General features: G+C 38.0%; 1 protein-coding gene across 1 annotated transcript in view; it reads left to right on the top strand.

The window, feature by feature from the left end:
• The window catches only part of CNTN3 (contactin 3), a gene marked incomplete at both ends in the record, with an annotated part of 83397 nt that overhangs the window by 40144 nt on the left and 20821 nt on the right, over positions 1–22432 (top strand). Inside the window, 6 exons of the mRNA XM_082487596.1 lie at positions 2886–3089; positions 3394–3496; positions 4930–5114; positions 13045–13181; positions 15469–15598; positions 16828–16978. Coding sequence (XP_082343722.1) covers positions 2886–3089; positions 3394–3496; positions 4930–5114; positions 13045–13181; positions 15469–15598; positions 16828–16978 — 910 coding nt within the window. The remainder of the gene's footprint in view (positions 1–2885; positions 3090–3393; positions 3497–4929; positions 5115–13044; positions 13182–15468; positions 15599–16827; positions 16979–22432) is intronic.

The raw sequence follows: 22432 nt of genomic DNA, 5'->3' as shown, positions 1-22432 counted from the left end.
GATGCACAAAGCACCTAGAACAGTATGGGCATGCTGAGCATGTCTTGGCTTGTAGACTGCACAGTAAATAATAATCAAATAATGCAAAATAAAGAGGAGAAGCCAACCAAGAGGTAGTAAACAAATAAAAATTGAGTAATAACTGTAATTTCCAATACCTTATCCATGTACAGTTGCCAAATAAGGAAAAAATGCATTGGAAAGCAAAGGCTTAGATCTCTGAGGAAGCCCGGGAGAGACATATTACTTCCATTTATAACAGAAAATCAACTGAAAACTTGTAATTGACAGAAAGGGAGTGAGTTTATGTCCCTTGAGGTGCCCTAGGATCAGCAACAGGCAAATGGTGTAAACATAATAAATCACAGAACAAGTTCTTTAATATGAATTTTTTTGGAAAGTAAGAATACAATTTTGTAAAGTACAATAAATATAAAATGAGATATTGGCTGTAGGGCGCTGGTAAGGAAACACCCTGCTTCTTTTTTAAGAGAGTTGATGAAAATATATGTTGAATGGGAAATGGGGTTTCTAGGAGTGCTTATTCATAGGCTGTTGAAGGATCCAATTAAACTGGAATACACTTTGTGTGGCTTTCATAATCATAATGACTGATTTCAATGAGTTTACTCTTGACTTAACCCAATATAATAAGAATGAAATCAAGCTGCTTATTTTCCTGCTGCATATCCAGATTTGTCCGTCCCCTTTCAGAGTCTTGAATAATGCCTTTATTCTTTTCATGGTGTTTTTTTTGTTGTTGTTGTTTTTTTTTAAGAATAAAATAATATTTTAAGCTAAAGAAAACAAGTAGCTCAATAAATACCAGAACCAATAAAGCCTTGCTTCGCACACTTTGTGTCTTGTGGATATCTGAGTTTGATGCAGAGCAGAAAATGAAGTTGTTGGGTTTTTTTTTTCTTACAGTTTCTGAATTGATACCTGATTTGGTCTATAGCCATTCCCTCAGCCTTCTGTTCACTGTTTTCATCCAGCTCCTTTTGCTTTATTTTTTGGTCTTTCCCATTTAGCAAGACCATATAATGTTTGCTCTTAAAGAAAGAGGCTGTAGTCCCCTTCAGACTCTTCATGTGTACTCTTTCTCTTTTTCCTTCTTTAAAATTATTTTTTATTTTATTTTTTCTATTTGAAGTGGCTGATAGATACTGCATAGTGCCAGACCACAGCCAGAATGGTACACAGATGCCACTGCCGCGCAGTGCTTACTCAACAAGCCCTCTCAATTCAACAGCAAACCATTGACACCTACATCTTGGTATTTGTGTTGTAAGGAGGAAGAATAGCCGTACAGAATGTTTTCTTTATTGACTATATGAATATTCTCGTGTATGAGACTCTTGTATATGGCTCGTGTATGAGACTCTTGTGGCACATCTCAAAAGTCTTGCTGAAGTCAAGGTAGATGACAGATCACTAACTACCCTGTCTTCTCTTGGTAACTCCTGCTTGGCCTTCCTTATCGTAAATTAATGACACCTCTCGTGGTGTAAGAGGGAACTTTTAGAGATAACCACTGTTTCACCTGAGGAGACACACTGGAGGTCCTAGAAAGGTAGATGGCTGTTTCCAAATACGACAAAAGTTTAACTCTTGAGAACTGTTAATTGTTCCTACACACTGCTCCTGCAAAATTATGTTAATGGAAGGAGTTTAAATATTGATAGAAGAAAATTAAATGCAATTATGATAAGCCATTTCATTTGATGCCCTTTTTGCATTAGCCAGTCCATAAATATTTTAATAATTTCATTTATTGAATGTTTTTTCATCTGCACAATCTTACCTAGTGTTAAATTGTCTTGTTGGCTTAGCGCATTCCTGGGTGCAGATTCATACTCAATGAGGGTTATGAAAATCCTTACTCTCCATTTCATGACTGCATCCAAATTTATGCACTTTCATATTAAACCTGTGCAAAAAGGGATGATCTCCATTTTGTAGGGGCAGTGCAAATGCTACAAGATATGTTAACATGAAGGCAGGTTAATCAAGCTATAATTGTCTCTAATTACCCCTTGCAGAAGCTGTAATCTTTTTATAAACTTTCAGCTGAGCAGCAGTTGGGTGAAAAATAATTTCTTGCCTGGAAAACCATTAAAAATTAATTTCCTTTGATTTTGTAGGATGTGAGTGAGACAATCACATGGCCTTGCACAGGAAAGGACTTTTGCCAATTAAAATTGGACACACAATGCTCAGTGGTGTTAAGAAAAAAATTATACTGCAGGTTTTTCCAAATCTCTTAGTTTATCTTGTAAAGTGTGGTTTTCCTTTCAAGTGATCATAATGAACGGTAGTGAGGGCTACTTTGCCATTTCATATAGACATTTCACTGTGGCATTTTAATGGATTTTTCTATGGAAAACCTAGTTTTGCTGTGTTGAGCTCTAATAGGAATTTATGCTTCTTTTGACATTCCTTTCACTTGCATACACCTGTGCTGTTTCTATCTGCTAAGTACCTGAGTTAAGTACCTACTGAATGAATAGTGTTTCCATTTTAGCGAAGTTTGGTCTCTTTTTTTTGCTGTCTGTTCCTCTTCCTGTGCATATTAAGTCTCTTGAAAAAAAGACTAGATCAAAAAAATGGTCCTTGCATAAGGCACTTTGAATTCCTTTCACCTTTTTCTTCTGCTGGAGGAGATAAGTCTTTGGTGAAAAAAAAGGTTAGCTATTTTGGTTTTGCTTGTTTCAGGTACCTTTAAATTTGTTTCTCTCCATCATTGGCTCTCTGTTGTTACATAATACAGTATTGTATATAATAGAGTATTGAAAATACAATAAAGTAAAATGAACTGCTCTTTGAAGAAAAAGAAAATGAAAAGCCTTACCAAACACTTTTACTTCTTTTTTATTACTAACTAGAATTGTCGTTTGCTTGGATCTTCAATGAATATCCATCATTTGTACAAGAGGACAGTCGGCGATTTGTGTCTCAAGAGACCGGTCACCTCTACATAGCCAAAGTTGAGCCATCGGATGTAGGAAACTACACCTGCGTGGTAACCAGCACTGTCACCAACAGCCAAATTCTTGGGTCACCAACTCCTCTAGTGCTGCGCACAGATGGTATGACTTCCCTTCTACACCATGAATAAATAACACGTCTAGTTGTCAGAGAATGGTTTTGTCTCTTACAGTGTAATTTCTATGCGTTCTCAGAATATTGATTGCTTTATAAACAGATAAACTATTGGTGTTGCATGCTCCTCTTCCTCTCCTGAGTCTGACAGTGATTTCACTGGCAGGTCCCTATGCTTCGCTTTCTAAATGCAGTACAAGAAAAATAAACTTGATTTTGAATTTAGTGTGACGTAATGCCAATGTGAGGAAAAAGGCTTTAAAAATTACCTTTTTCAATTGTCTCATATAGGTGTGATGGGAGAATATGAACCCAAAATAGAAGTTCAGTTTCCTGAGACACTTCCTGCAGCTAAAGGCTCAACTGTGAAGCTAGAATGCTTTGCACTAGGAAAGTAAGTTTTTGACTTCACCCATGCTGTAAATTGAAGCACTTTAGGGTTCATCTGCACAACAGATGCGGAGTTCTGGCAGTTGTTTGGTAGTGTTTTCTACATACCCTATTTTGGTCATCACAATTATTACTTTGGAACAAGAGAACAAAGAGTCTTTTGAGTAATTTTTTATTTCATTTAGAATTCAAATGTATATGTTGGCAACACAGGAATTTACATTTCATTTCACAGAATCATAGAATGATTTAGATTGGAAGGGACCTTGAAGATCATCTCGTTCCACCCCCTGCCCTGGGTAGGGACACCTCCCACCAGACCAGGTTGCTCCAAGCCCCGTCCAACCTGGCCTTGAACACCTCCAGGGATGGGGCAGCCACAGCTTCTCAGGGCAACCTGCGCCAGGGGCTCACCACCCTCAGAGTGAAAAGTTTCTTCCCGATATCTAATCTAAATCTCCCCTCTTTCAGTTTAAAACCATTCCCCCTCATCCTATCACTACATGCCCTTGTAAAAAGTCCTTCCCCAGCTTTCCTGTAGCCCCTTTAGGTACTGGAAGGGGCTCTAAGGTCGCCCCGCAGCCTTCTTTTCTCCTGGCTTAACAAACCCCACTATCTCAGCCTGTCCTCATAGGAGAGGTGCTCCAGCCCTCTGATTATCTTTGTGGCCATTTCAAACTATCTTGACTAAGATCAGTGCAGTTTTGCATATATCCTTTGACCTAGCTCTGTGTTCGCTGTGTAGAAGGAAATGTGGAAGTCAGCGAGAATTTTATCTGAATTTTACTGTTAAATGTACTTGATGCTTTCATAATGTTGTTCTTTCTTTATAGCTGAAATAAAGATTAAAATGCAATCCTCTTCTGAATGATATTTCACACACAATTGATATCTTTTATCTTTCACAAATGATCTGAGAAAGCATTTATGTTTCTGGAAATGTATTTACTTACCACTTTGTGGTTTATTTGCAGACAGCTTTGTCAGGTGTTTATACTTTTAAGTATGAGATTGATAACTTAATCACATGCTATTGCTTTGGTTCCCCGACTAGATGAGTGAAAGTTTTAAAACCGGAGAATGAATGGCTGTTCTAGGATGAGAATTTCAAAAGATTTGTCTTGATTCTCCTTCTGTGGAAGTCACTGGTAAACCTCACCCACCTTCAGGGGAGGCCAGGACTGATTTACAAGAAATTTTACAGTCATTGGGCATTCACACAAATTTGGTACCACAAATAATAGTGTATGAAACAGAACGGTACGTGCAAATCAGTTGCCATAGCATCTGACCATCTGTCCTCTACAGTATGAATACCACTTTTAACACAAGCTTTTAGTCACTTCTGAGTTCTATTGTATCTCAGTTTAAGTATCTAATTTCAACAATCAGGTACTTTAAGCAAAGCTGTTTAAAATACTATTATTTTATTTTTAGCCCTGTGCCTCAGATTAACTGGAGAAGAACTGATGGTCTGCCATTTCCAAGCAAAATAAAGCTGAAGAAATCCAATGGGATGATTGAAATACCTAATTTCCAGCAAGAGGATGCAGGATTATACGAATGTATTACTGAAAACTCTAGAGGAAAAAACATTGCAAGAGGACGTCTCACTTACTATGGTAGGAAACTTCCTTTCTCCTCTCCCACCTTTCTTTACACATGAAATGTAAACCACTCTACTGGACATTTGGGTTTACAGCTTCTACAATACTATCAAGCATTTGTTCTTAAAAATCTGTGGCGTCTCAACTACTCGCAGAGAACTTCCGCACCAGGTTTTTGCATAACACTTGCAATAAATGTCCAGGCTCAGAAGGGTTGCTAAGAGTAGTGTAGAAAGTGCTTGTACTTATTTTTCGATGATGGAAAGACTTTCTTTGTTTTCAAATCACTTTTTATTGGTCCATTGGTGAAACCTTAGATTTTCAGTCAGTTGGATTTATTCAGGGGATCATTTACGCCTCATATTTACAGGAAATGCAAATTTTATCTTGCTTTAGGAAAAGATTACTGATGGATATTGTCAATCGTTTGCTTTCAAAACAGCCAATTTTATTTTAAAATGAGTAAATAAATGAGAGAATATAATCCGGCATAGGAAATGAAATAATGTGAAATTTAATAGCTGGAAACAGAGAGAGTCTCTTGTGCATTTAAGGCTATAGAATGAAATTAATATCGGCAAAGCACATTGGTGGTGTTTCAAAGCTAGAGTGATTTGCAGCAAAGTGGTAATTGACAATTTTGGTTAAAGCCAGATCTCAGCAAATATAATTTTCTTTAGGTAAATGGCGATTTAACGAGTGTTTCAAACTGTGCTTTGGAAAGCTATTCCTCATGTAGGAGTATAGGAGCAAAGATTTTTTTTTTTTAAGTTGTATAAAAAAACATGGAGCATAGCTACTCTGCAACTTCCACCAAAGGCTTCTTCCATTTACTGCTTCTGTATGGGGAGATGCTGTTTCCTCGAACACACCGAGTGCTGCAATGTAGGTTTTAGTCAATGAAGATTTTAATTTAAGGTACAACAGATTTTATAAGGAGGAAGGAAAAGACTTCTCCCCCCCACCAACTTCCAAATTAAGAGTTACACTGAGTCAATGCCCTGTCATTGGAAATGTTCAAGGTTAGGTTGGAGAGGGGATTTTGAGCAACCTGAATTTTCCATATAATAGTTGTAATTATGACTTTTTGAGAAATCCTATGAATAACAGAGCAAAAGATCTAAAATGCTTCACCTGCTGGTATCATCTGTCATTTCAAACTTGGCACTATGCATTTAATTTATAAAGTGACTTTTGTTCACTACTTGAAAGTTTCAAACAAGTTGTGTCTTGTAGATCAGTTTGGCTCAGTATTCCTACTCCAGGTTTAAATCAGGGCAGTTGTAAGACACGTCAGTGTAAACTACACGCAAAATAGAGTGGATTTGTTCATGTAATTACGACAGCAGGCAATCTTGAGATGTTTGACCTGCTTCCCAAGTTATATTTTGCTCATTAAAGGACACAGAGCTGAAATAAAGGATGTTGCTAATCGATAAAAGCAAGCGAGTTGCAGTTTTGTGACAAGTAAATCAGTGTGAACGTTTTCATTACAAATCCACAAGGGGATTTGAACCCTCAACTAGAGTTCATATTCCAATAGAAAAGTCTGCCTCTATTAGATTCATCCCTAATATGGGTGTTTAGCCTAAAAAGAATAATGAGACCTGTAATGGTGTTAATGACACTCCAACTGTTCATTTGTTTTGCTTAATTAAACCCATTCTGCAGAATTAAGTAGATCTAAGTAATCTTTCTTATTTTGTTACTTGCTTTGTTGTTGCAGATAGTCTGTATTCAGGATAGGATCATTTTAACACTTTTTGATAATTTGGAGGATTTTAATTCTGTTTGTAGATTAATACTGTTCTGTAGATGTAGATAATATCTTCTGATGGCTTGCCGCTGTGCCTGATATCAAAGCTGAGAAATCTGTCTGGTAAAGAATCTAACCATATGCCACTCAGTCTTCCAATAAAAGATCAATATTGAAGGAATTTGTTCTAAAAGCAGATGAGGATTTGGGGGAAACTAATGTAATATACTGAAGACTTAGAGTAAAAAATATCCATCTGCCAGAAAGTACCAATGCTGGCAAAGATGACACAAATTTGTGTGGTACTGTTAGTGGATGTTGGCTGCTGTTAAAGCAATTTAATGGTAGAAGTGCAAGATGTGTCTGCTAATCATAGATAGAAAAATATAAGCATTACAAACAATGCCCTTTTATTTCAACACTGACAACATTATTTTCCTCTTCTCAGCAGAACAAAGCACGTTTCTGGCTTACCCAAAAAAGAGAAAAAGAGTACAAGAAGAATTGGGGTTAACATTTTCCAAGTTATCATAGTGAAAAAATAGGAAAAATAAATCTTTCAGGGAAAAAAAAAAAACCAGCCAAAAATCCATGTGACTGAAAAACAGAAGGTTTTCTTTCTTTGCAGATTTTAAAGATTCTTTGTAAATGAAACATAAAGCTAGTCCTAAACAAAAGCTTGAAACATTTCATTGCTCTGCTATAAAACAGAACACTCTTATTCTCTTGATTTGTTTTAGGAGCTGAAACTATAAAATTTGAAATCTGAAAATTGGGTTTTTCAGTGCATGAATTGCTTGATTAAGAAAAAATCACTTATGTTTTCTATGCTATCCTGCCTCTTCTTCAAATAATGAATTATAGTCTTGAAACCACAAAGCATTGGAATGTATTCTCACTTTAATCAGGTCCATGGCCATCTTCTCAAGAGTGCTTGTAAATGTTTGGTTTAAAAATTCTGTGCACATCTGTAACTGTCTTCATGAAAATTAAAAAGGGTCTGTTTTTTTTAATTTATTGTGAGTTTAAAATACAACTTTCAACCCATAGTTGAAGTCGATAATGAAAATAGATACTCTAAAACAGATATTCTGGGTTCCTTCATAACATTACCAACAGATTATTAATCTTCCTTTTTTTCTCATGAAGGATTTTATCAAGAAAAGCCCAACATCAAATGTTTAGTTTATTGTCATTTGTACAGTTCCAACATTTGATTAATGCCAATTTTTTCCTCAGGGGAGTTCATAATGTGCAAAAAAAAAGGACAAGATTGTCTAACTTTCACTTTATTAGTATATTCATTTGTCATCACTAATAGCCCTTTCCATAAAGAGAGAATAGAAGACGACAGACATTTCATGGCATGGAAAAATGAGAAGAGATGAAACAATTACATTTTTGTATTTTAAGGTACAATTAAACATGTAACATAGTAGAGATACGTAAAGCAATTAATTTAAAGTATAATTGAAGAAAATACATTCTTAATTAGGACATGCTGATTTAACAGAACTCATGTTTGACAGTACCAAGGTAAAATGTTTAACAGGGAGAAAAAAATTCTGCTGCTGTTCTGCTTGGTGGCGTGTGATAGCAAAGGCGAACCCCCCGCAGTAATACACAAACTCTACATAATTTTTTACTATATAAAAAACATACTTTTATATTTTGCTAATTATTTTGGTAAATGTACCACCAAAATTATGCTGAAACTGCATTACTGGTGTCTGTGGAAGAGCCTCACTGTTTAAAGCTCTTGTCCGATAGTCCAATTCTATCTTGTTCAGGGAGATGTCTTCAAAACCTTATCTGCAAAACTATAAACAACTAAATAAGATCAAGGAGCTGCTGAGTTTGATCAACCTAGAGTTTAATTGGGAACGCTGTCTAATAATTTAATTGCCTTGCTTCCAGAGACCGATTGTTCATCTTTTTACAGACTAAAACTTTCCCCAATGATATAGTGATTACCTGTTGCTTGAGAGCGTTTGTTTTTAATGGAAGTCAAATAATGGACATCCTCAGGGATGTTTTAGATGCTTCTCTAGGCCCAGTTCTTTTATCAGAAAAAAAGGTTATAATTAAGTCACTTGGAGTTTTGAGATAAAATAAGGTTTTCACTGCTGTCGGCATCAGTATGAGTCTCATAGCCTGACTTTCAGGTACACTACCTAGAAAAATGAAGGTAACATTTTCTGGTTACTTTTTTCCCCAGTACACTTCATAGCTGCCTTCTCTTGAACTATGGAACGTTCCTTTTGACTGATTTATTGCCCAACTGCTGAGCTATCCAAAGGTATTTTCAAAGGAGATTTCCAGCCCAGCTTTCATACTGTACATTTCAAAGTAAACATTGCATCTTATGTGTGAGCCCCAATTAGGGACTGTTCTGGAAGAGCTTCCCATAGTCTTCTGCCTCCAAGCAGAAGCACAGCACTCCTCAGTACTCTCTGGGAGAGCCCAGTGCCTAGACAAAAGTCATGGGCCTGAAGCTCTGCCTTTCCTTCACGCTATTCCTATGGCTTACAGAATTAAAAGGAGTTTTTTATTGGAGTCTCCTACTCTGAAGGAAATGCTATATAAACATAGATGTTGACAGGCATCATGTGTGGTACCCCACAAATTATTTACAAATTAGATCTCAGCATAGCTTCTGAAAAGCGTCAGCTTCTTCAGCCATTGCCTCCAAGAGCTTGGTCGCAGTCACTCGTTGCAGTTGGTCTTCATTCGCATCAACCCCTAGAACAGTCATCGCAAAGGGTTTCTTAAAAGTCTAAGAAAGTGGTTCTTCCTTTCCTTATGGCCTACAGGGATGCCCTAGAGTGTAATGAAACAACAGTTGTTTTCTTCAGGAAGACCTGCCTGGCCTAATTAGCTGGAAGAAAAGAGTGATCACAGCCACCAAAAAAAAAAAGATGACAGTCTTCTAACTGGGGTAGATTTTATGAAGTTACATACTTGTATCACTTCTTGCCTGTGGGACCATGAGTATTGCAAGGAATATTCTAGGCAAAAGCAGCTAGAGCAAAATACAGGCTGGTGCTTTTCCACGCGACTGACCATGAGGCTGACGGCTAACCTTCTTTAGAAAATCAGTTACCTACAACTATGTCGTCTTAAGGGAACTTTATATGAATCTTTCATGAAGATTGCACAGCAAGTTCCTAAGAATTCTTAATACTATCACACAAGACGGATTCTTGTTACAGTCTCAAACCCTGCAATACAAACTCCATTAAAATTAACTACCAACCTCTCAACTTACAGCACATCGTCTTTTTTTCATCTCGGTGAAAATATGTTGCCTGCTTGCCTATTCCTTGCTTAAGGAGGAAGGAGTTGTGCCTCCTCAGGAAGATCTCAGTTATACACCAAGCCAATGCAGTAGCTCCACGAGAGAATAACAACTTTGTTACCAAGTCATTAGTCTCCCTTCAGGAGCACAGATGTGGCAGTGGTGGTGGAACCAGATGTTCTAAGCAGGTAACATTTGTCTAACAGGGACTAGACCTCCAGAAGAATAAAGCTGTATATTCAGAATCATTTAGGTACATTCAGGCAGAACTCTATAAAACCGGCAGTGTTGTGCTTGGAAAGTCATGCTTATGTTTTGAGAGGTGTGTAGATCTACTGATACACGGCCTTCTGTCTGCGCTTTTCTTAGCTGCTGCAATGTGGACCATCTTTACCTTGGCCAAGATTCAGAGTATTCAGTGGAATATTCCCAGCTGGAATTGCCCCTCTTTAGCTGCCTTTTCAATTTTGAACTGGTTAGTTGAATTGTTCTTTTTCAAAGAGTTTCTAATACTTTCACAGCCTTTTTTAAAGACTTCACAATGTGGCATGTTGAAAGGGGTATTTTTCTTTCTGTTGAATTCCTTCATCAAAAATTTGAAGAGAAAAAGAGCCTTCCTTAATAAAATTACACTAAAGTCTACATCAACGTACTCTAGCAAATGAACGAGGACTATCAGTTTCTCACACTGTGGCTTAGAAAGCTCTGTTCTGTTAATTTCTGGTTTGACTGGTTGTCTTGCACGCACAATTTCCAAAAAGATCCAGTTTATCATAGCTACCGTGGAGACTTGGGAAACCCTCCTATGGAGAATGTCTGACATGAGAAGTCCTAAGATGAAGACTTGTGATATAGACAATGTTTTTCTTATTAATGGAATTGAATCCGAGATCTTGAACTTGAAAATAGACTATATTTAACCTACTTTCAAGTGGAGATAGGCAGCAGATGTGAAATATTGCACATGTATGGATCCATAAATAATTCAAACGCTGTTGCTTGTTGCATAAATTTTTAGGTATGCAAAGTGCAGGAAGCATGCCGACATGGAGTCCTGAGCTTTCATCCTCTTGACACATGTGGGGCAGATACGCCAGATGACAATGTGAGATAAAGCAATGGCTCTTTCTTGAACTCCGGTGTTGTAACATTAACTTTCAAAATTTAACCAAAATTAATACCAGTAAGATAGTACATTCACCTGACACAAAGATCAGGTTACCCTGTCTTCTAGAGCTGATCTTGATAAAGAGAGTGTAAAAACTACATCATCCCTAAAATAGTGAAGGGCATTAATCCTCGTGGGTATAAGGGACCTGCAAAACAAAAGAAATAACAAAAGGTTTCACTATCAGCAAATACTGGTTGAATTCCAAAACCTCCTACGTTAATAGCTCAGTGAACACATTGTAGTAAGTTCTTCTGTGAGAAGTTAATCTTAAGTATGTACACATAAATCATAAATAGTATTAATCCTTGTTATCATAAAAGGATGGTGCTGTACATGATCATGTTGAGATCTTATCGCCATCTTGCAGAATATATGATGGAGAGAAAATCTGTACGTTGGACAAGAATGAATCTTTTCTAGTGAAATTAATAGCAACACTCATCGTTGGTCTGCTGGTCTTGTGCCTATGGCAATGGAACAGGTTCAGCTCTGCTGCAGACTTCCCTTGTGGCCACAGGCGAGTCATTAATTTCCCTGGTCTGAATTAATTGCTGGTGTAACTCCATTGTAGTAGGAAGTTCAACAGGAATTAATCTGACCTTTTCTGCTTCCAAAACTCATCTGTTAAATAGTAATATTTTTCTGTATCACCAGGGACTTTTGTTTTCCTAGGTGTTTTTATAAGAGCGTGTTATAAGAGTTTCCTAAATTACCAATTTAGGAAAATCTTTAAGGAAATCAAATTGACTGTGGAAAATTCTTTTGTCCTTAGCTACATATTTGCAACCAAGTTTCATCCTACATTTTATCTGTTTTCTCCATATGCAATGTCCAGAATTTCTTTTCTTGGAAAAATATCATATATTGAGATTATAAACTTTCCAGTAAATTGAACAAATTCAAAGAAATCTCACACAAATTAGCTATAAAACAGTGTTGTGCTCTTGTGTGAAACAGCACTAAAGGAATATAGTGTTGTCTCTCATGCAGTGATGTTTATTTACCAAGTGAGGGGTTTTTTTTCCTCCTATGAAAGCTCTAACAGATATTTTAAACTCTTATCTTTACAGTTTTAATTGTATTAGGTAATTCTGAAGGATGCATGGTATTAGTACATCAAAACTTTGTTCAAAAATTAGTGATTTTTATGGACTTTCTTAAGGCCATATTCTGGTTTGCATAACCCAAGTGCTGTGCTAATACTAATGCTTTCAAAGTCAGTCTCATATACCCATGTATTCATCCAGTTAAGTACTGACTAGCATTAGAAAACAATCCAAATGGTATTTAGAACAAAGGCTGGCATACTGTTACTGTTTTTTTAGGACTTAAAGGATTCTCTTCAGTATTAACTTGATGATTTAGCTACATCAATTATTTAATTCCAGTATCACCACTAACTACTTTATCTTACATTTACTGCAATTTCAAAGTTGTGTTGTTTAATCATCAGTGATTTTAATATTGGTTTCACTAATTTGGCTTTAGTGATCTGTAATCTCAATTTTCTTTTGGTTTACTGCTTGTAATAAATATGTGTAAAAGGAAGAGTGAGTAATTTCTTTCATTAGGTAATTGAAGCAGAACCAGTGAGAATCTCTTGTGGTACAAACCTGTCCATGCGGACAACTGATGAGTGCTGTGGAAATTAACCCTTTGATTCTCATATGGAAAAATAACTTGTTAGGGTCTTTGTTGTTGATCTATATTTCACCTGCAGCGAAACCTCACTGGATCCAGACAATAAAAGATATCGAAGTTGCTGTAGAGGACACCTTATACTGGGATTGCAGAGCAAGTGGGAAGCCCAAACCATCATATAGGTGGCTGAAGAACGGAGACCAACTGTCAATAGAGGTAACATTCTCTTTTGAAAACATGATGCTATGCAAAATTAACAATAAATACTTTATGTGTGAGAATTCCCAAAAGTCCATGTAATTAGTCAAGAGAAATACTTGATACTTGTTTTCGTATGTTTGTCAAGAGCATCCAGATGGAAACTACAAAAGCTGCAATCCCAGAAACACAAAGACAAATTATGTTATGCAAAAATATCCCAGTTAAAAGGAGATTTAAAAGAATGATAGAACCATAGAAAATCAGTATGTAAGACAAGTCTGGAGAAGGAAGTTTAATTAAAGTTATACATTAAGAACCATAAATGAGGGATAGAGAACATAAATTATTTTGCTATACTTGCTATTGGCATTTCATTAAAGGTTATAATATAACATATTGAAACGTCTTGACAAAAAAAAGACAAAAATCCTAAAAATTCATAGGTCACCATTACTTCATGCAAAGAATGAAATATAAACAGTGATGTAATGTAGGTATTTGCTTTAAAACAATTGTGACAAGCAAAATAATGGAAATTAATGCATTTGGTGATGGGGAAAAGGGTTTGTACTTAGAAGATGAGATATGTGGTCTCCCAGATCAGAAACAGAGAAAAGCATCTGATACCCGTATTGATTTTAATTCTCACTGCTTCATTGGGAAAACTGCCCCGTTCAGGTAATCAGGAATATAAACTATGGGCAATATCCCACTGCAGGAACATATTTTGCCCTTGTCCAATGCATTGGGCTCAACGTAGGCACTCACAGTTGAAGAACAGAGAGCGACTGCTCAAGTGAATTCAGTGGATGGCTATGAAAAATGATCTAAGCACTGAAAAACATTTCTTACCATTGAGAGTGCTGTAGTTATGTGCTCACTAAAAGGAATGGCAGTGCTTTGTGGACAGGTCAAGTGAGGGAGTACAAAATCTCACTGCGGTGATTTAAGGGCACTGTGACCATATCACACAATGTAACTAAGGTAATGCGCTTTTTTACCTCGGTAAGTACAAAAAATACCTTCTCTTATTCAATCTTCCAATTTTTCCACTTTTGAGCATTGGTGTCCCACCTTTTGGCATGGTGTAAGGGTGTAAGCATGACTTTCTCTGGAAGTATTTAAGGGCTGCAAACTATAGGCTGCACTCTTTGAAAGCCGGCACCGAGGAGACACCAGAAGAGGAGTTCTCTGTGTATTGTGATCAGTTGTCTTCAGCTCCTTTACTGCAATAATCCTTTTTCATGGTGGGTCTCCTCCATGAAAATCTCTTGCTGGGGTTGTACCGCTTAGGTCCCCTTCTCCATAAACAAATCTTTTGTAAGGAAGAGTAAGAAGAGCAGCTTGGGATGCTAGAGGGAGGATCAAGACACGGCGACTCAGGCTTGTTCCACTTTGGGACTGCTTTTGTCCTTTGTCTAACTGACTGAGCACCTTGCAATAAATCGGGGGGGGGGGGGGGACACGGACCTGTCAAGGAAGGAGTTGAACTGAGCTGTTCTGGCTGCCCATAGATAGCCGGAGTCACCCGGCAGTGGGGCCAAATCTAAGTACATGCCCTTAAGAAAAGGCAGAGTGAGTACCATTGTGTTAGGCCTGGTGAGCCACATCCAGATCAAAAAAAAAAAAATAATCAGAAAATGTTTTTGAGCATATAGTTTGTTATTTCGTTTGTTATTGTTTCTCTGGTTTTCCCAAAGGAGAAGCTCCTTTGGTTCTGTCTTTCTCACCAGTTCCTGCCACTCCATCCTTCAAATTAGTCACTTACCGTAATTTGTATAGCTTTCCAAGAAAAAGCAAGGTGAGAAGATCCCTATACTTCAGTAGCTTTATCATCTCTAAGGCACTTAAATATGTGTCTTACGTTTAATGACTCTTGGAATGTTTTCTGCATGGTATTAGAGAGAGCTCATTAGCAAATGGCATGTGTGAAATCTCTAAATAGTACGAAATGCCAGTGCCATCTGTACCGTTCGGATACTGTGGTCTGTCGTGAGGAGCCAAGTAGGATTTTGCCCATATTTCTGGGGAAATACAAGGATATTTGAGATTGCAAAGCCTTTGTGAAACTGAGCAAGTTTGAAGAATGGATTTCATGCACTGTGTTGCCGAGTCTCTTTATTTGATTACTGTTGCCATACCTTGATGCAGTCATGTCACTTATTTTAGAACTGTTCTCATGATTATGCTGTTACATTTACCCCATGTATTGTATTTATGCTGTCTTATTTATATTTCTTACTTATTTTAAATTTTTCACAGGAAATATATCATCAATAAAGATATTTTTCTTAATATTCAGGGAAGGATCCAAATTGAAAATGGTGCACTTACAATATCAAATCTAAATCTGACAGATTCTGGCAGATACCAATGCATAGCTGAAAATAAACATGGTGTCATCTATTCGAGTGCAGAGCTCAGGGTTGTAGGTAAGATTTTCCTTTTGCACTAAAACACGAACCTCATTCTCCCTCCCCACACCCCCTCCACCTGCCTCGTATTCCACCTCACCATGATCTCAAATTTAACTCGCTCAGGTGGTGTCACTGAAATAAACATTTTTGTCGACTAATGTCTTTATCTGCAGTGCCATGGAGTTGACTCATCTGCTTCCAGATGATTTGCAGTCGAATCATTCATTGCTTTAAAACAGAAAACAGCTAAATTATTAACTAGGGGAAGAGCAGAGATGGGGGCTTGGACACAGGGCTGAAGATTAAAACTGTGGTCCGGAGGCAGCACTGGCTCAGCACGTCACTCGGCTGCACTTGCCTCTGCACCGCGGCTTCCGTGCTCCCAGGGGAGCCCTGTCATTTAAAAGCATTCCTTTCTCCTCTTCCTCGATCGAGGGGACAAGGGATTGTCATTCAGCTATTCAAATGGTGTGGGCTTGAGTCTAAAATAGTGAGAACCGTTTGTTTGAGGGAAACATTGAACTTGTGACTGCCTCATGTGCTTGTGCGATTTCTGCCTCCAGCGTGGACTGATTTCAAAACTAAGCTTGTAAGAGCAGTGTTTTGGGGACATGAGATATCTCCTTTCTGTTGTTGAGATTGCAGTCAGTCAGCAGACTGCTCCCTCAGCCTTGGTTTCCTAAAGTCCTGAATTCCCTTTTGAAGTTCATTGTTAGCATAGGTAGAAGCCACGTGCCTTTTCTTAACTGTTACTTAATGCAAAATATACCCATTCAGAATGCGCTGTCCTGTAATTTTGTGTCATCTAAAATATATCTGATCTGATGTGCGTTCTCACACAAAACTAGAAGCCAACCAGTTCCTCAAGTTTTCATGAGACTGCTGATGTTCCCTGCCCTCCCTGGACTTAGATGAGTCATGTACGCTCACATTCAGCAAAGCGTGAAGTTAGGCATGTGCTTAACGCTCCTTGGGTTCAGTGAGCTTTAGCTTAGATGAAGTCAATGTGATGATCTGGACATGCTTCGTTAGGAGACGTACTCTGCACAACTGAGGCCTTTACTTTTGTACCATTTTAAGGAGGAAAAATGCATAATTGTCCAATAGAAGATCCGTTTGAACTAATTAATTCATGTTTTTAATTATGTTTGCGATCTGAGAAGTGTCATGTAAGTGCTAAGTAGTACTATCGTTAATTTAAATGAAGGTGCTTTATTTCACTGTTACTATCCCTTCTGTTTTAGCTTCTGCTCCAGATTTTTCCAGGAATCCAATGAAGAAACTGATCCAGGTTCAAATAGGCAGCACAGTTGATTTTGAATGCAAACCTAAAGCTTCCCCTAAGGCCAAATGCTCCTGGAAGAAGGGAGGTGAGCAGCTGCACGAAAATGAAAGGTATCACCTTACATTGGTTTATTTGTTTTAATCTTACAAAAATTTTGTTTATGTCTTTTTATGAAATAGTGTCATCTGTAGATCCAAGTAGCTGTAAACTCTCTCTGAAGCCTGTCTAGCTGAGGGCGTTGTTTGGTGTTTTTTTAATTGTCTTTGCATCTGAGCACTGAGAGTACATGCACATTGCCTTCTTTCAGGTCAAGGGCCAGATTTTATTTTCAGTTTGATGTAGAATTTGGCCTGATTTAGAGAGAACCAGGTACTGATAGAAAACTGGAAAGGCAAGGCTTATGAAACAGTACTGAAAGCCTTCAACAAAATACTCTGAAAATGCCAGCAAGGAGGCAGGTGAGGCATATAACAGCCTTGGTGATAATGTGGCTGAGAGAGGGAAAAAAAAAGTTAATAATCGGAAGGTCCAGAATAGCAGATGAAAACAGGCAAAGAAAATGAGAATACTCTTTCAGCTTCTTTTCAAGCAACTGTAAACTTTACCAATGATAACGTATGCCGCCATTGCTTTAGTGTTTACATGATAGCGAATGTGTTTCGGTGTGAGTAATTCTCAGTGGAGAGTCTGTGATTCACCTATATCCTCAGCTACTGACTTCAAACAACATGTAAAAATTTTTTCCAGCAATAAGCATGAAAAGTCTTATAGAATTAGTTATAACCTAAAATGGCACAAGTCTACTGATAAAACTGTATAATCAAACTGTACAGAAGTGTACATCTCTGCACTCTGGAGCAGCCGTTTGCTTTGCAGCTCTCCAGCGTTAGGGATTACTGCCTTTTCAGGCTCTCGGTTTTACTTTTCAATAATTGCATGGACTAGGAGTTTCAGGTTGTGAACTGGGACAAGAAAAAAAAACCCTTGGATGAAAGGTGTAATTAAGATAGTTACATATCTGATTTAGCAGGAAGCTAGGCAGTCTGATACTCAGGATGTTCCAGCTGCAGCACTTCAGCACTCAGTACAAGCTGTAAAAACTCTTAGGAGCAGAATAACTGTTTGGGAGTTTAGTTTTCCCTGAGGTCAGCCTTTCTGCAGCAAGTTGCTGGAGTACCCAAGCTAGTGACAGACTGTAGTCACAGCAACAGCCACAGAAAGTCACAGGATTTGCCCAGGAGCAGTGAGGACGGGATGACTGCCAGTGTTCCTCTTGCAGCACTCCGGTATCACCCTCTACTTAGCAGGAGAATACAGGGACAGTGGTACCGCTGAAGTGCCCAGAAGTCCAGACATGAGACTGAGGAAAATGAACGTTTTGTTTTTGAAGGAGGATTGCTATGACAGTGTGTTGTGATGTCATGAATGTACCCCTGCTGGTACCTAGGGCTTCGTGTTAGGTTGTACAAAGCTCACCCTGTCATCAGGAAGCTATTTCTGAACCAGGTGAAATGCTTCTAGTGCTATTCCTGTAAAACACCATGTTGAGGTTTTGGTTTGAAATATCTCAACACAGAAGATGCTACCAGATGAGTCAAAACTTTCAGAGGTTGCGATTGAGACCATTATTTGCTTCATCACAAGGCCAGAACTGTGTCCTTGTACCAAAAGGGTTTGGACACTTGCTGTCATTTGATCTGTGCAGCTCTGGCTCTTTCTTCACAGGGAACACAATAGTTTTCATGTGTTCAAGTATTAAGTGTTGTCAAATGTGGCAATTTGGCAGAAGATTGGGCATCTGTCATTATAGAGCTTGACACGGTACCACGGTCTCACTAGCTGGCTGCATGCCTGCAAGCCAACAAGCAAAAACTCATTCAAAACAAGGCTAGCTGTTTTTTCTTTCTACATGAAACCTCCCATCATCTTGTAATGACACAATATCATATTGATAAATAAGTGTAACACAGGGCCACAGCAATCTCTAAAACTCACATGAAACTTTTTGATGATTACCAATTGTTCTTATTTTTACGGTCACTTTTGTAAAGGATGTACATAAATGCATAGCACCTGATATTCTCCATTTAGGAAAATTCCTGGGTTTTCTCCCCATAGCAGTTCTATAAAAAGGCAGGCGGGAAGAATGGCATCCTTCCCGTTCCTGCCTGTCTCCTGTCCTCAGACTTCAGCTAACCTGTGTAGGTTCAGTTCATGGTATCGAAAGCTGCCAGCTACACCTGGACCTTGCAGGGCTCTGTATAAGTCCAGAAGAGCATTCCAGCCACCACTTCTGCATTGCTTTGTGAGCTTTCTGCCTGAATAGGCGTCAGATCTGGTCTTAATGGTTGCTTTGCATTGCCCTTCCAAAGCTGTACCCACTGGTTTCATTTGTGGTGACGATACCAGGCTAAAGAAAGTAATGTTCAGTTTCTGAAAATGTATCGAGCCTACGTGCTGCTGCCTGCTTAAATTTATGAATATAAATAATAGCTTTTAGTTCTGAAAAGTGCAGGTATTTCCAAAATATGGCCCAAAGTGTCTTCTACTATGTTTTTGACAGCACACTGTAAATGGCTTACAGAGGAAACATAATAACGAGCCAATAATCCTGAATTAATCTAAATGAAGTACACTCGCCTTCAGAGAAAAGCAGAAATGCGATTCTTTGCAGAAAGCACTGCAGTTCATTACTGTCTGCTATGAATAATTGCAATTCATGAATTTCTTGCAGTTCTACAATTGTTGCAATTCAGGAAAGGGTTTCCAATTAGCAGTACATTTTTCAACAATTAACTACATTTCTAATGGAGAAGTCTGTTGGGGAGGGTGTCTTTTTTTAATTGCAGAAAAAGGGAGGAATGAGTTCCCGAAAGGGGTAATGCTGGCCACAGAGGTCCAGCATGCTCTTTACCTAGGAGAGATAGGGGGGGCAGAATGAGCTTAATTGCATTTGGAGCTCGAACCTACAGTAGGGTTCAGGCTCACAGAGCGCTCCTGAGGAGAGACAGAGACTGAGTGGGAGACAGAGACTGAGACTCCCCTCCCGTACAGTTCCCATTTGATGGTAAAGAGCACACGGGGTCTTCAGAGAGTACAGCAAGTTATTTCATCTGCATACATCAGTTCCTGCAAGGGAACAGCCCTTGCACTCTATCCCACATGGATAAATACAAGTACATTTTCCCAAATGTTCTATTTGCCCTTGAGTAGTTAAAACCATATTCTTGTTGGGTTTGGTAGGTCTGCTTGGGGTGCGGTGGAGTTATTCAGCGTTGTTAGAGAAATGGGGACAGTGTCATGTTTTGTTTTTCATGTAAATGCACACAAATGTTGGAGTGTGTCCTCTTCTGAGGATGTGCCAGCACACTCCACCAGCACTCTGGTATGGGTACCGTGGTTAGACCATGCTAGTTTGGGCTCTACCTGAACTGGGAAGGCTTTCTGGAAGGCTTAGAGTCCAAACACGGCTTAGCATGAGGGTAGAACTAGTCCTTAATGTCAGCTGTAAAAGTGAAAACATCACATAAGATGCAGCAACATAGAATCAGCATGTTTTAAGAAAACTCCCATTTGAATAATAAAACTAAAGAACTAATGCTCTATTACTTCATTGTTTTCATAGTATTTTGTCATAAGAGAACTTACATTTTTCTTGAAGTACTGACCACATTACTTTAGTAAAGCCTGAAAGATACTCATTTTGATGGCACTTTTACTTGTATTCTTAATTTATTTTTAAATGGTACTGTGTTTTCAGTATGTAGAAGATTTGGATAATGACTCAGTAAATTTTAATTAAATGAGCTGAATATGATATGTCTTGTGGAGGGAAGAAAATATAATTCAAAATGGATTCATGAGCTCTGGACTGAGAAATAGCTCAACGTTGAAGAATACAATCTTGCTGCTTGTTAGTTTTGCAAAGTATGTGATTTTTATTTTTAGAATCTCTTGAATGAAGAGAGCTAGACACTGAAGAGCAGTGGAACGCAGAGAGAATTGAAGGCATGGGGGTCACAGTAGAACATGTAGAAGGAAAGACAGAAAATGGGAACTAAATTATTGGATACTGAAGGAAGAAATGCTTCCCACCAGAATGCAGTTTTGGACCTTTGAAATAAATAATTTTGGGTGATGTAACGAGCAAAAAATCAAGAATCAGCAAGAATTCTCTTGTCTTTAATGACTGCCAGATCAGTTACTGAGGGTACCTAAATGACCTGGCACAGGGCAGTTTTCACCCCACATTATGATTATAGTGTGTACCACCACACTGGGAGAAGCTTGCACTTACTCAGGGTGTTCTTTGCCAACCATCTTATAATATGAAGCCTTTACAAAAGTTCTCTAAAGTAGATATTATCTGCAGTCTTTAAGCCACAACTAGGGTTTGTTTATTCCAAATGAATCTGGTGCAGCATATACTGACAGCAGACCATAGTTCCCAGCGTCTCCAGGTAGAGAGAGCAGAGAATACAAACCACAGTTACCTTCGTGTACCTTCTTCTGTGTTGAAAATCTGGCCTGAGACACCTCCATCTCCAGATGGATGTGCTTTTATTTTTCTTTTATCCTCCAAAAAAGAGGAGGATCGGATGTTTAACCAAGGCTAAATGTACTTGATGCTAGTTTAACTTGCCAAAACAGAAATGTACCAAAATATGCTGCAACCTAGATAACCCCTTTAAAGATTTCTTTAGATTTTTTATATATGTATACAATTTTTAATTGATATATAGTACTAGACAGTTGCTGCATATTGGTTGTTGTGGGTTCTGTGCTCCTGGCTCAAATACCTGACTAGAAACAGATTAACACAAGGGATTTTGAGATCATGTGGAACGGTGTTTCACCTGTAAACAAATCCACCTTTACTCCTAGATGTTTCTAGATTTAGCAAGACTAGAAAAAGACTAAAAGATGCTGTAAACTTTAACTTCACTAAAAGACATGGCAGTGCAATTCTCTTAAAAAAAAATCGAGTTTTAGCATGTTTAACTGTGGCGAAGTGATGTCAAATTAAGGGAGAATGAAAAGAGGAGAAAAAATTCCTGATAAAATGTTGGATGATTCTTAGAAGTGTCAGTTACTGGTTTTATCTTTCCCTACAATTTGAATTAAGTATTTTTATTTCATTTTGCATTACAGTTTGAAATGTTGTGATGTGGAAAGTAATGCATTTGGTTACCAGGACTTCAAGACCATTTTTTTTTTTCTGACTTTCTTGTTAATTAATATGGTTTAATTTAATTGGAATTTGATTGATACATAAAAAGGCAGTTTTGACCCGCTTTTCCACCGTGCCCTTTATATTGAAGTGTTATGAACTGGAAAGCACTATGTTTATGTTTATTATCATATCAATAAGGATCTAAAATAGTTGGCTTTTCTGCTGAATAATCTGACAAGTAGAAAAGCAGTGATTACTTACTTTGATTATGTCTGCTATTTTAGTAATAAAACATTGTCACGAGAGGATGAACAAATTTGCATTCATTAACAATTTCATTAATGACACCAAGTTTCAGGTGGCAGCCTTATGGTCTTGGATCCTGAGGCAT

The sequence above is a fragment of the Vanellus vanellus genome, assembly GCF_965231255.1.
Source record: "Vanellus vanellus genome assembly, chromosome: 9".
Lineage (NCBI taxonomy): Eukaryota > Metazoa > Chordata > Aves > Charadriiformes > Charadriidae > Vanellus > Vanellus vanellus.
The sequence above is the reverse complement of the archived record's forward strand: the minus strand, read 5'-3'. Positions and strand labels throughout refer to the sequence as shown.